At 39.0% G+C, this 14033-nt stretch overlaps 1 protein-coding gene across 2 annotated transcripts; it reads right to left on the reverse strand.

Annotated features, from left to right (window-relative positions):
• Positions 1–245: 245 nt before the first annotated feature.
• kras (v-Ki-ras2 Kirsten rat sarcoma viral oncogene homolog) lies at positions 246–12379 on the reverse strand. Of its 2 annotated transcripts, XM_010737701.3 has the most exons (6): positions 12068–12379; positions 9853–9970; positions 8722–8900; positions 7708–7867; positions 5897–6021; positions 2650–2720 (listed from the first exon to the last, which is right to left on the reverse strand). In XM_010737701.3, the coding sequence occupies exons 2-5, from the start codon at positions 9961–9963 to the stop codon at positions 5902–5904; spliced, it is 570 nt and encodes a 189-aa protein (XP_010736003.1). In that variant the 5' UTR covers positions 9964–9970; positions 12068–12379; the 3' UTR covers positions 2650–2720; positions 5897–5901. The 2 variants fall into 2 exon arrangements, with proteins under 2 accessions (XP_010736005.1, XP_010736003.1); XM_010737703.3 differs by lacking the exon at positions 5897–6021 and having other exon boundaries at positions 246–2720; positions 12068–12372.
• Positions 12380–14033: the final 1654 nt, after the last annotated feature.

Consider the following 14033-nt stretch of genomic DNA (forward strand, 5'->3'; position numbering starts at 1 on the left):
CTTGTAAAAGCTAAATCTAGACTCACTCTGTTTGGGAGTGTGGGCAACTGGAGAATAGCCCCTTTATAGATTTTGTGGTTTTTAAGAATCCGACCTGCCAAAGTGAGTGAACAGTGCCACCTGCTGGAGAACATTGATGAAATACACTTCTAAACAAATTCACATTTATGATACTGTACTTTGGACCAGTGTTTTAAAGAGAAAGAGAAACAAAAGACAATTTAAGAAAGAAAGACAAAGTTAAGTTCCTCTTTACTTTGTTCTTTATTACACATTAAATAGGAGTGGTGAGATTCATGGCAAAAAATAGACTCATTTGAGATCAGATCACCACTCTACACTGCCCACAACAGGTGTGTTGTAAAGTGGTCATTCATTCACTTCCCTAGACCTGGACCCAGTCACACTCTCTAGTCACATACACAGAGCGGAGTGAAACTCCATTAAAGCAACATTCATTTAGACACACCAACGAAATGAAGCACAATTTACAAAATATGCACCTTTCAGTATCACAACTATACAAAGGTTGTTAAAATATGATCCAGGTATAAATGATACATTTCAGAAATCAGCTGTTGGCACGCAATAAAGGAAGAGGAACATTTCAGTAAAACTACTTTTGAAACAGTATTGTTAACAAGAGGGTTCCATAATTAAAATTGCATTAACAGTTATCTACTTCATGAAAAAAAAGGAGGTAATAATAAACTGGGTCAAAATTCATTAATCCTGAAAGCAAAATGTATCATGTCTGGATTTTCTGTGTCAATAACTTTGCTCCCCTAAAACAGCATTTTGTGTATCTTGAGCACACACAGGACAAAGTAAATGTTGTCTCTGCTTTTTCTACCGTCTAAATGTAGCACCTAATGCAAACATAAAAAAGGCAAATAAAAAAATCCCCAGGGGAACAGGTTGTAAATACGATGGAAAACGTGAAATATGTGTTGACCTGGGAAATAAACTAGGCCCTTTTTTTTTTGGAATCAGACAATTTTCTCTAAAAACCAATTTAATGGCAAATTAGTGCCTCATTTACAAACATCAGTTCCAGTTACATCACCACGATACACAAGCTTTGTGAGAGTAAAATTACAAATTATTTTGCTGGACAATCATTCCTGTTGAAAGGCAGCCCACCAAACAATTTCAACACTTTCAATTAATCCAAAAGTTCTTTCAAAAGCTCCATAAAAGGAACAATCTGAAAATCCATTTGGACAACATTTTGAACAACCTCTGTGACACCACACCAAGAGAAATATTCCTGAAAGCTACTTAAAAGATGCAGTCTGCTTTCTAGCCAGTCACAAGCGAACGAGTCAACAGCTTAGGAAATGTGCAAGGCATGACACCTCTATGGCCAGCTACTGTAGAATCACAAATCCTGATAAAAGGGGCCTCATACTGGGTAAATATGAATGCCTCAATCAGGAGAATGTTGACAGGAGAACTCTTGAATTGTTTTGTAATGAAAAGCAATTAAACTGTTGTTGTCGTCAGGATGAATTTAACTAATCCTGCAGTCGAGCATTTAGAGTAAAGAAAGCAGGAAATGTGTGACCTGTGAGGTCAAACAAGCTGTTCAGACATTAGATTGTGAAGAGGCATGGATCCCTGCAACATAAAAAGACTGCATGGCTGACAAACCCTGGCTGCTAGTCCCATTTCATTATAACAGAACGGGTACAGATTTGGATCTCTGAATGTGTCATTAATCAAGCAAAGGTGGCCGATTTCTTTCTGACAAACACAAGTACAGTTTACTTTATATAAACCTGAAAAACTAGACTGTATGATGTCCACTTGGGTCAGAGTTCATCGTTGTTGGCTCTGTTAAAACGCATCGACCAGAGGCAGTTTGCAATACCCATGTCATCTAGGACACAATGCATGCAAAAGAAAAAAAAACAAAAACATCTCATGTAGGCAAGAAATCACTCCCCACACAGTACAAAGCATTGACAAGTTGCAAATTAATTAATAGCTAATTAGGGTGTTAAAACATTCGGAGAAGAGTAGGAGTTTGCATGCATACTTATATCAGTGACATAACTAAGTCATACCTAGAGGTCATTAGAGATGGGGAAATTACACAGTGGCTGGGACATTTGGATCTCATCTGGCTGAATGTTGGTCCTTTCTTCGTATCTATTGTCTACGAGAATCGGGATGAAAATTCATTCTTTGGCATCCCATACTTAAAAAGGGCATTACAGAACTTTTGTAGGTCATGACCTTTTAAGCAAAGGGAAAAGAAAATTGAAAAATCATTAATGAATCATTTGTCAAACATGAGTTGTGATGCAATTAGCTCACATCTCTGCAGTTCTAGAAAATCATCATCATTATCATCATCCTATCAAATGAAAACAGGCTGTTGGACCAACAAGTGGGCAACTGGCACTAAACTGAAAATAAAGCTTATTGGTGTCCGAGTAGCAAATAACAGAAAGGCAGAAAAATCGGGGTCAGGTTTAGTATTCAGTATGGTGGGTATTGAGAAAGAGGCTAATAATTTAGTGTAATGTACAAAATGTATTACTTTAACTGTTCAACATAGTTCTTTTTTTTAGTCTGTCTTGAAAAGGGGTGATTATTCACATAAGTGTACACTTTGTCTTGGACTTCTTTTTCTTCTTTTTGCCCTCCTTGCTCATCTTCTCCTTATGCTTCCGGATTTCTCTCACTAATGTGTAAAAGGCATCATCAACGCCCTGGAAAGAGATGATAAAAAGAAGACATAATTAGTGTTACAGGTTAATATTTTCATAGCAGAATGCCAATAACTGCCAAACAAATACAGACTAAGGTTGTCAGAGTTTTAAACTTTGATACAACACTAGTATTAAAAGATTACACTTGATACCTCTTTCGATACCACAGCAAAAAGGATGTGTTCTTTGCACACACACAGTGCTCGTACAGAAAGAATGGGTATAGTTGCTGTTTTTCCCACAGAATAACAGTGAAACTTACATTACCCCATTTATTTCTTGTCACCGTCTTTATTCTCTACTTTATTTTAGTGTTTACTCAAACTACTTTAACCTGCTCACCTTGCTTTTCCTTCTCCCCACAAACACGCCTACATCTCATGTCTTTTACCGCACACACACACCTGCTTGCCCCGCCTCTTTTTCCCTCAGAAACAGAGAGGCAAGGCAAAGCAGTTTTTTTTGTTTGCTTGTTGTTTTTAAAAAAAAAAAAAAAAAGTGAAGCCAGGGGAAAAAAAACATGAATTTTGGTCTTTTTCACAGCAGCAGGTGAGCCGCGTGTGGAGGAGGCTGGTTGTTAATGAGGTAGCCAATCAAAACCAACGTTGTCCTGGCCTGTGGTTACTGTTTATTCTTGCAGTCCATGCTTGTGAAATAAACACTGCCGTGCGTCACGACATCAACATAATGCCAGATAACGGCTATCTATCTCTCTCTGTGTGTCTGCAGCAGAGCTGCTCGACTGTCAGTCGACCGCTCAGGAGGAGCAGAGAGGTGGAGATTGTCCACTAGTTAATGATCGCATCTTTCTGATTGTAGATTTGTTTTTCTGATAACTATTTTAGATCCTATCGGATGACTATCGTTTTTCAAACATGTGGTATCAAAAAAGTATCAAGGTATCAATATAACATCTTTCACGGATTGACAATGATCATTGATTCTGAGGTGAAATGTGAAGGCTGCTTAATTAAAAAAGGATAATTGGAACAGGTTAAACTCCACAATCAACAAATCAATCTTTAATATCAAACTGATGTGTAACCTTGACTTGTTCAACTGCCAAAGAAACTAAATCTATGGCAGTTGAAATCAATTGGCTGATTTTATTATTCCACCCCCAAATCAAAACTAAACCAAAATTATCAAATATATTATCAATAATTTCATTCAGTTTTAACAAATTTAATGTCAAGTGTACATCAGCGTGACACACATCACAGGGTGAGGGTAAATTCATCAATCAAGTTATGTGAGACACAGCTGAATAAAGTACAGATCAAACAGATATATCATATATACATTTCAGAGTAAACATCAGCAGTGTTCTCACTGACGGTAGCTGCAGTTATGAGCCAATTTATTTTCCCTTCGAGTGTAATCAATCCAAATTTACAGCCCCCACGTGTTTAAGTGGCCACTAAATAAAATGACAGAACAAGTTGTCCCGTTTACATTTGCAATAGTCCGTGCAGTCTGCCAACACGAACAAACTGTTAAAAAAAAAAAAAAAGATGGACCTGCATCGAGTGCTTGGCACGAATACTGGTTTACTGCTGTGGGTTTGTACTCAAGCAACAGTGTTATAAAAATATTCCTCTAACAGTATTACTGAACAGAAGGCGAGCCTTCTGTTTGTCTTACTAAAACTAATAAACAAACTATTTGAAGGTGGTTCCCCTGGGAAAGATGCAACACTCAGAAAAGTGATAGAAAACTCTCCTAAGAAACAAAAGAAGAGAGACGCTTCTTGCTCAGGTGAACAGCTTTGATTTACATCAAGAAGCCAAGTGCATTATTGGAAGAATAATTTGAAAAGTAATTTGAAACAGAGTTTACAAAGGAAGGTTTAAACCTCCGCTTTTAAAATCAAATGATTTTTTACCGTTCAATTTATTCTGAGTGGGGTGTTTAAATGAGGCTTTTATATTCTTACCGATTATCGGGGAATGAAAGGCTCCATGTAAATGCAGCTATTGTCTGTAGATGCCACACTGAGGCAAGTACATGGAACAGTTTGTACAGTGCAATAAATGTGATGATGAATCTGCAAGGAGCTGCAGAGTAAAGAGCCTAAGGTCACTTCAGGTTGTGACAAAGACAGCAGGAAAGGAAAGAATAAAGACTTGTTTTTTTAATAATTATAAAAAAAATAATTAAAAAAAAATAAATAAAAAGGGATTTGTGACCACAAGAGAAACTCTCTCTCGCAAATTATGTTCACAACATATCTGCCAGTTTCTTAAGACCATCTCCTTCTTTGGAAACATTTCAGCACATGATTTTGGTCCCAGATAACATCCTTTAATCACACGCGTCGGCTCACCAGCCCATACCCCTTTCTTCATGATCGTTTTAACAGATTAGGACGCTTTCACACTGGTGTCCGAATCCTGGAACGAGCGACTGGAAATTTGATAAAGTAAACACTTTTTCTGAACATAAGAGTGGACGTTTACCAAGTCAACCTCAACAAGGTGAACTGACTGGCTGTAGGCCATCTGTATTATTACTGAACGCAATCCTTTTCTCACAGGAAGACCTAAGAGGATGAGATAAAATGTGTCACTGGTGTACGAGTGGACAATAACAACCCTATATTGATGCAGTGTTACTTTTTTCTTCCAGTAGAGTACTCGTGGCAGTAAGGGTTTGCTTGTTTTTGTAAATTTTTTCCAACCTGTTCAGATGGTTGCCTACTTGTAAATCTGTCTCCATTTTTCTTGCACACACCTAAACGCGCACTGTCATCATTTCCTTGTGGAAACGAGGGTAAACCCCTGCACCTTGATGAGGAAAGAACGGAAATATGCCCCCCAAGATCGGAACAAAAGCAGACAAGTGTGAAAGCAGACCAGCAGGGTTAGCGGAAGGGTGAGGGGGGTAAATGAAGTCGCGTTCAGACTCGTATAAACAAACCCAGTGTGAAAACGGCCTTAAATAATAATCAACCATGATACACAGAGACACTGAAAAGAGAAGAAATCATCAGCCGTTTCAGCCTCCTGTTAGAGCTTCACCACAACCCCAGTAGAAACCAGCAGGTTAGCTTTGAGAACCCATGAAACACCAGCTCTCATTGCACGTCTTCTCCCATTGCCGGCTCTCCACAATCCCCACTAACAGCACACACACAGACACACAGAGCTGGTGGGTGCGCGGCTGCATACACTTACCCCTTTCACATCACAACACACTTTTTAAGCTTGACACATCGCGGAGTCTTTTCTTCCTTGCTGAGCTTATTGAGCCGGTACAGCCTGATCTCCCGTACCAGAGTGTAAAAGGCATCTTCCACTCTCTGCAGTATAAGACACAACTTTCCTCAATGTTGAGGAAGAACAGGAGGACATACTGTATGGGTGCATGTGTTACAGCTTACAGATACAAGAAGGAAAGTGGGTCTGCCTGCAATGTCTGGCCGGCCTCATCTATATGAACTGATCTATCCTGTGAAAACTGAACACTCACCTCCTCTAGGCTCGAAAAGGGTCGCAGTTTCCTTTCTCTCAAAGAAAAGGGGCTGTGGCTAGATCAAATTCAAATGGTGACACATTTTCATGGTATGGCAGGGAGGAAAAAAAACTCCAATTAAAGAGGGAAAAAAAAAAAAAAAAAAAAAACTCAGTATGCTTTGAAAAACAATGATTATTTTACAAAATCCTGCTAACTACACTGTTTCTGTGCCGTACGTTTGCCCTCTTTGAAGCTCTGACAGAAGCAGTGTATTTAGCTGTATTGTTTGGGAAATACTGAGCATACACGTGCAGTGAGGTTGTGAAGAGGTTGATAGGCTGGTAGAGGACTGGTTTGATATGCAATTTTCATCAATGGAATCCATTTAAATTGAACAAACTATAAACTTAAAAAAATAAATAAAAAAAAAAACAAAAAAACAAAAAAACAGCCACCTTTCCAGCCTACAGTGGGTGAGTGTCACTTTAACTGTCTAACCCAATGTAAAAAAGGAGAAGTACATGCATTAGGAGCATATTTTGATTGTGCATTTTACTTCATGTGGGAAGCTGCCCAGAGAAAATCAGATGAAATCACTGAGATTTGGGAAACACCGGATGGCTTTCAATGCAAGAAACAGTTGCTGCTGGTCCAACAGCAGCATGACGGTGTGGGTAGAGAATTACGGGTACACTCAGGTGAACAGAGCTGTAAGAAATCAATCATTGTGTCATTAATTTCCCCCGCACCAGAAGGAGCCGTGATTCACCCCAGGTCAGAGAGACCAGGAAAGGATGCGTTTAGAGATCACTGCATCAGCCGGTCAGCCACCTAAGGCCATGCTCACAACACTCACACGCTTACACACACACACCACTTTGATGCGACTATGCCACGGCAAATCTTCCAACACCCAGTCACAGTAACCAGTAAGCAGAATCATTAACCCCCTGAGTATTTGCCAACAGTTTGTCCTTTCATGCAGACTCCTCGACACACATTAATGATTTGCTGATTATTTATAATGCAGGATCCTTTGAAGACGGCCCTCATGATGACATAATTTCACATATCAATGACAAAGTAGCATGCAATGATTACATTATCACCCATAAATTAAAAATTTCAATTAACCAAATAGGATTTAACGATGCATAGCACACTGCCCGAGACATTTCCAAGCAACATTATGATAGACAAAACCATTAGGGCCACCGAATGTGACACAAATCAACAGCACCACATGACTCAAGACTTTAACTTTTTCTTGTGATCCAAGAGCAAAACACTATCAAGCCTTTGCAGAGGCACATTTTTCACAATTAGTCAAAATGACAATGAGCTTAATCTCTCTGGAAGAATAAAATTTGATTTCAAAGTACCCTAATACCCCCTGAGACCACATGCAACTGCTCAACACTCAACATGCTCTACAGGCCTGCAGTGGAATACTCCAGCAGTTTAGTGACAGACTGGAAAGTTAAACTGTTTTGAGTCTTGAGGGCGTGGCCGTCTCCAGCTGGGCTCTCACCTGTCTGGTTTTGGCTGAGGTCTCGATAAAGGGAATGCCATAGCTGCGTGCTAAGTCCTGAGCCTGCTTGGTGTCCACTGTCCGGGATGGGAGGTCACACTTGTTCCCCACCAACACCATGGGGACGTCCTCGGAGTCCTTCACCCGCTTAATCTGTTCTCTGGACATTGACAGACAGAACAGAAATTTATTTTGATTTTAACACAACCTGATATGTTTTATTCAGAGTACAACGGTCACTTCTTCTAATGTGAGCCAATACAACCGTTCTGCTATGAATTATACTTTTATAAAACTTGTAATTTTTCAGTTTTGTTGATACTCAGAAAGGTAGTGAGACTATTATTGAAGTTGTAGCGGGCGGTGTTGTTGTACTGCAGTGGATTATATTGAGGTGTTTTTAATATTATGGCCCTCTCATGCATGCAAATAGGGTGACCAAAATTGTTCCACACCACTGCAAACTTAAACCTCAATAATAAACAGTTAAATGAACACTTCTCTGACAGTGTCAATCAAAATTGAACATTATTATCTTTGTTAAGGCAGAATTTATAGCAGGGCTGTTTTATTGGATAATATTAGATTGTACAATATTAGATTGTACAAGTGTACCTAATGTCTATATATTGCAACAATCACAGATTCTGAATTCTTATATTGTAACTTATTTAAAACTATAAACTAACTATATTTAAAACATGAGAACTGTGACCCAAGATACACCCATAAGACAGTTGTCACAAATTATATGGAGATGCAATAAATGACTTGATTATCACTCAGCTCTACACTACCTTGAATTTCCCCAGATTGTGTGCAGTAAAGTGGCAACTGATCTATCAGTTAGATGCTCATTAAATCTTTTCAATAAAAAGGATAAAACTTTATCTCTCAATGCATTTTTCCCCTTTATTAGACAGTGCAATAACATGGTTAGCGTCATACATCCCGACATGTAAAACGCTGCCTTAAACCTGTCAAAGACCGCAGACCTTTAGCCTCTCAGCTCACCTATAGTGGTGAATGTCCTCGAAGGACTTGGTGTTGTTGATGGCAAAGACACAGAGGAAGCCCTCGCCTGTCCTCATGTACTGATCCCTCATGGCGCTGTACTCCTCCTGACCTGCAGTGTCCAGGATGTCCAGCAGACACGTCTCTCCATCGATCACTACCTGCTTTCTGTAAGAGTCCTGAAGGACGAAGAGGTCAGAGATCAATCAGAACTGGGATGAAGTGCGATTGTCCAAAGAGCAGCTTGATGAAAACAATTAGATGGTTGTGGATGACATAATTTAAGAATTTATAACTTTCTCCATACTTACGGTTATTATTAGTTAGTTTTAAACATATATGGTATAACAGAGTGTAATAATTTTTTTTCAGACTCCGTTTTTTTAAAGCATCCTGTATTGGTTGTATTAATGGCAAGGTAATTGTAATAAATTAGAATTAACATCAAAAGAAATATAGATATTTAAATACACAACAAAACAAATGTTCAGTATATTCAACAGTGGAACAGAGTAACATAAAAGCATGTTGTTGTTTTTTAAATTCAATTAAAACAGAAGCTTTTACACATCATGATGGGATTGTATTGACGTAGTTTTCTTGAAAGACGTCACAGGACTACATTTAATTACTGCCCTACTCTAGCTGTTGTTGTAGGGCACTCCAGTTTCCAGCAGACCTCAAATTATAATGGAGGTCCCAGTTTCCACAGTGTCAAAGCACTCCAGCTTTTCATCACACTGATGGCCACACTTGATCTGATCCAACACAAATAATTGCTGTCTGATCCAGCGGGCAGCTATTGTTTCAGATGTTATCTGGTATTCAAATAATCTTTAGTGGAGCTCTAACCTGCAACAGCACATCAATAATTGATATCAAAGTGAGACTGTGTTCACTCAGCATAGGTTGCCCCTCTGAGAAAGCAGGCAGGCAGACATGCATGGAAAGTTATTAAAAACCTGTTGGGTGTCTTTTTAAAACTTAAACCAGAAGAACCTGCTGGAGCTACTTTTTTTAAAGCGGTGTTCTGCTCCCGTAACAAAATACACAAAAATCCACAGACACAGTCATGGTCTTGAGGACACACACACTTTCACGCAGAGATGTACACACATAAAGTTTCCTTACCTCAATGGTGGGGTCATATTCATCCACAAAGTGATTCTGGATGAGCTGAATAGTAAGTGCACTCTTGCCAACACCACCAGCTCCCACCACTACCAGCTTATATTCTGTCATGATTCACCTACAGGGCCAAAAAATAAAAACACATTATACTCAAATGTTTGCATATACAGACAGACAGTCATCTGGCACAGCATCAATTCATCTAGAGAACCATCAAACATTTCAAGCAGTGAATTGTCACTTAAAACCTTTTTGTCAACTGGCTACATTTGCTGCTCTCATTTCTGTCTGACAAGCTGTTGCATTGCTGGGAAATCTGCATCCTCAGTATTGGCAGTCTGAGAAAATGTTAATGTATCAACATCACTTCCAGTGCGTAACACAGACAGCCTTATGCATTTATTTTTACTGATCAATTTGAATAAATGTGTAAAAATGTATAGTTTCCCATAATAATACTTCTGATTCAATAGTTCACCTGCAAGAGATTATGTGCAAATAAGTTAGTTATCAAATGTTGGGATTAATCCCAAATTAAAAATGAACTAAAAAGACTAACAGGCTTCATATCACAGGTAATTAGGTACCGATGTAGAAGAAATAAAGATAGCTCCTGATCAAATATCTAAATCTAGCAACATATTCAGCTGTGTTTTGCGAGTAGCAGCCACACAACAGAAACTAACCCCAGGCAGAAATCTATGACATGACATTAAGGCTCCAAAAATTGGCAAGCAACTGGAAGGCTCTCTGCTGTCTGTCTGCTTTGTGGAGGAGCAGCCATCAATAGTGGCAGTCGGCCTTTTTCAGAAGTTACAGTACATGCTGCTCACAGCCCTGCACAGCCTGCAGTTAGGGAGGAGTTGCACTCAATATTGTTGCCTTTTCTAGACAAACAAAAACGAGAATGTGGTTTGATAGGTACATGGCCAACAAAGGTAAACTTTAACACTTGTCGGTGCTGTCAATGCTTTAAAAGCTCAGCCACATGTTACATTACACTTATTACAGTGAGGCTCTTCGGTTCATTGGAAAACTATTTTATCTTTACCTGAGCAGATAAGACGACTGACAATGTCACAGAACATTCCAGCCGCCACACTCACCACACTTATAGGGACGCTTTCACTTAAAAAAGGGAGTAAATTATAACTGGATGTAGCACATGAGTAAGCTGACATGTGCCAAGTCCATACAGCATGGATGTAAAAGGAGGGACACCGCTTGTTTATGGGTCAGTAATGAGTAAACCCATACCAGTACCCTCATTTGTGTTTAGTAGAGTAAACTCAGAGTAAAGTTATGATGCTGTAACTATTTCAAAAAAAAAAAAAAGGAACAATAATTTCCAGACAATGTGACTATGTTAGTCATGGCTGCTGATTGCCTTATGTTGACATCATCTTCTCATATTTTAAATTTACTACATCACCGACAACAACTGAATTTTTCAAAACAATGCAACACCGGGAGAATTGAGGACTAATGGAGAAGTGGAAGTTGGTTAACACACACACACACACACACACACACACACACATATATGTGGCTACTTTTGCTACAGTTTGTCACCTATGTGAATTAGCCGAGGTTTAAAAACAGGCCACCCTCACTCCTAAATGAAAGCCCCGGCTGTGTGTTCAGGCAGGCAATAAACACCTAGAGCAGGCTTTAAAAAAGAGGACAGGAATTTGATTCAGATCCACTGCTGTGTTCCCGCAGGGTTTGCCAGATTGGTTGTGAAAACCTCCGAGCTCCGTGTTTAAATAACCGGGCTGCTGTGTGCCTGGTAGCTAGCCTAGCAACCGGAGCTCGCCCATAGCCTTGAAACTCAGCTAACTGAGCTAACTGAGCTAAGCTAATGAGATTTACAAAAAGTAATTCACTGATGTGGCGTTGTCCACATCGTGTAGTCCGGACAAACTGGCTATCGTTCATTCATTAAAAACAAAAAACAGGCACGGCTGCTGATTTTGAAGCCGCCATTGACAGGCTAGCCCCAGAGGTCTGCATTGCAGGGCCAGACGTTAGGTTAACAATTGGGCGTAGTTTGCTCTCACAACGAAAATGAACATTTCCACCGGCTACAATGATACTGTTAAGTGTTAAACACAGCGGGAATCATGACCTGTCTACTTAATAACGGGGGGAACATTACGACGTCGTAGCAAACCCTAAAGGGACACACACATGTATGAATCTTTTTTAGTTTTACCTTTTAGCGAGTGGAGTTCCGCGTCCGAAGTAGCGACCAAATAAGTCAAGCTGATAATCCTCTCGTCTCACACGATCTCTGCATTTCCTATTTCACACCGAAACGCCCGCATTTAAGTCAGACTACCTCGTTTTTTTCCCCCAAAAAGCAAGCGAGTACATGCAACAACAAAACAAAACAAAAAAGTGGGGAAATTAATCGATTGAACTTTCCATTTGATCCAGCGTCCGGCCTAGCTGCTCAGGTTGGCCTCCTTTAAGCGAATATGGGCGGATACCGGGGCGCACTTTACCCAGAAAGCATAGCTGGGGATTTCAACCGGTTTGGGGCATATCACTCGCCTGTGTGTCGCAATAAACGCCAGAAATATGCTTTCTATTGTCCGCTGTAAACGCACTAATAGTGTTTTAATTAAACACTGTAGATTTATTTAAACCCGTATTATATCTGCCTGTAACACACAAGATATACATGTGCAAATATTAATTACATTTATTTATTAAATCTCATAGTACGTCAGACAGAGAGGGGGGGTTCACATATATGCTTTAATTATCACAAATGATACTGTAACTATGTAGGTCACATGGTGTCAGTTTCAGGACGTCTCTTTTCAGTATAGTGATCTCCTGTCGCTGCCTGCTGCAGAGTCAACAAAGCCTAGGGGGCGACTCCACTATATATAGGCTCTAAATATAACTGGATTGTGCTGGAGGGACGTCATTCCCAGGCTAGGAAATGATTTGGCAATTCCTTGTCAGTTTTCCAAAGTGTTCACTAGGCTGCCTCCTGCGCACTCTATGCGCATAAATGCATGCAAGGTTCCCAACAAAGCAAAGACCATGTAAAGTAAGGTCTGTGCTTTGTCATCCGAAATTCACCAGAATTAAGGTAATAAAAAGAAAATGACAAATTAATCTATTTTTACCCACTCATTTATTTCATTACAAGAGTCCGTCAGAAGGAATGTCTCTTCTAAAAGACACAATAATTAATATTAGAGCGACATATTCGTGAAATCCAACACTCTAAATCAATAATAGAAAAAAGAGGTACAACAGAGCATAAATATGCGATGCACTTCACACAACAGACACACTAGAGGTCACTATTGACTTCTTGTCTGGCAGTTCTCCGAGATGCACACCCTCCATTTAAACCACAACTATGTTTGTGACGTAAAAGCAGAAGTGAAGACCATATTTCAGTGTTGTTTTCATTAAACAGTGTGTGTGATGCAATGAGCAAATATTGTGCGCAGAGATGAGCAATTATTGTATCATTTTTTGAAACCTTTAAGATCTTTACATTCTTTTATCTGTATCCTATAGAAGTATTCTCACTACATTTAGAAAACAATAAATTAATAAAAATGGAAATAATGCACTGTTAGAGATGAGAGAAGGTATGTGAAATTAAATGCATCATGGATGTTTTTACAGTTAAAGTGTTAGTTTCACATCTTCACTGGCAAAAAGTTCATACTTGAACAAGAATAAACTCCTAATTCATTAAACACATATTTTTATTATTTATATCCCTATTTATCCATAACTATATCACAAACATAATTTCTCATTTACTGTCTATTACTATTGTTACTGTACTGAAATGTGGATTTAGTGTAAAGTTGATCTGGGAACTTGTTGAGCCTGTTCCTTCTGTACATATAATGTAAATATGTGTATAGTATAAATATATAGCAAACCTGTAGTTTAAATACCAAGTATCTCCCTTAGTACAATAGTATTTGTAAAGTAAAATGACTGAAAATACTATTATTACATAGCAGGTAAATCACAGGTGTATCTGATAACAATGACTGCTTTTCAATTTAGACATGGTGACTCACTGCAATGGCTTACTGTTACACTAACATTAACCTTATTAGTCACACCTGCTTGTTAAAATGTCTGCTGTAAAAAAAAAGATTTATGATGGCACAGTTTTGAGAACAGTTTCCCAA

Source organism: Larimichthys crocea, chromosome XXI (assembly GCF_000972845.2).
Source record: "Larimichthys crocea isolate SSNF chromosome XXI, L_crocea_2.0, whole genome shotgun sequence".
Classification (NCBI taxonomy): Eukaryota; Metazoa; Chordata; class Actinopteri; family Sciaenidae; genus Larimichthys; species Larimichthys crocea.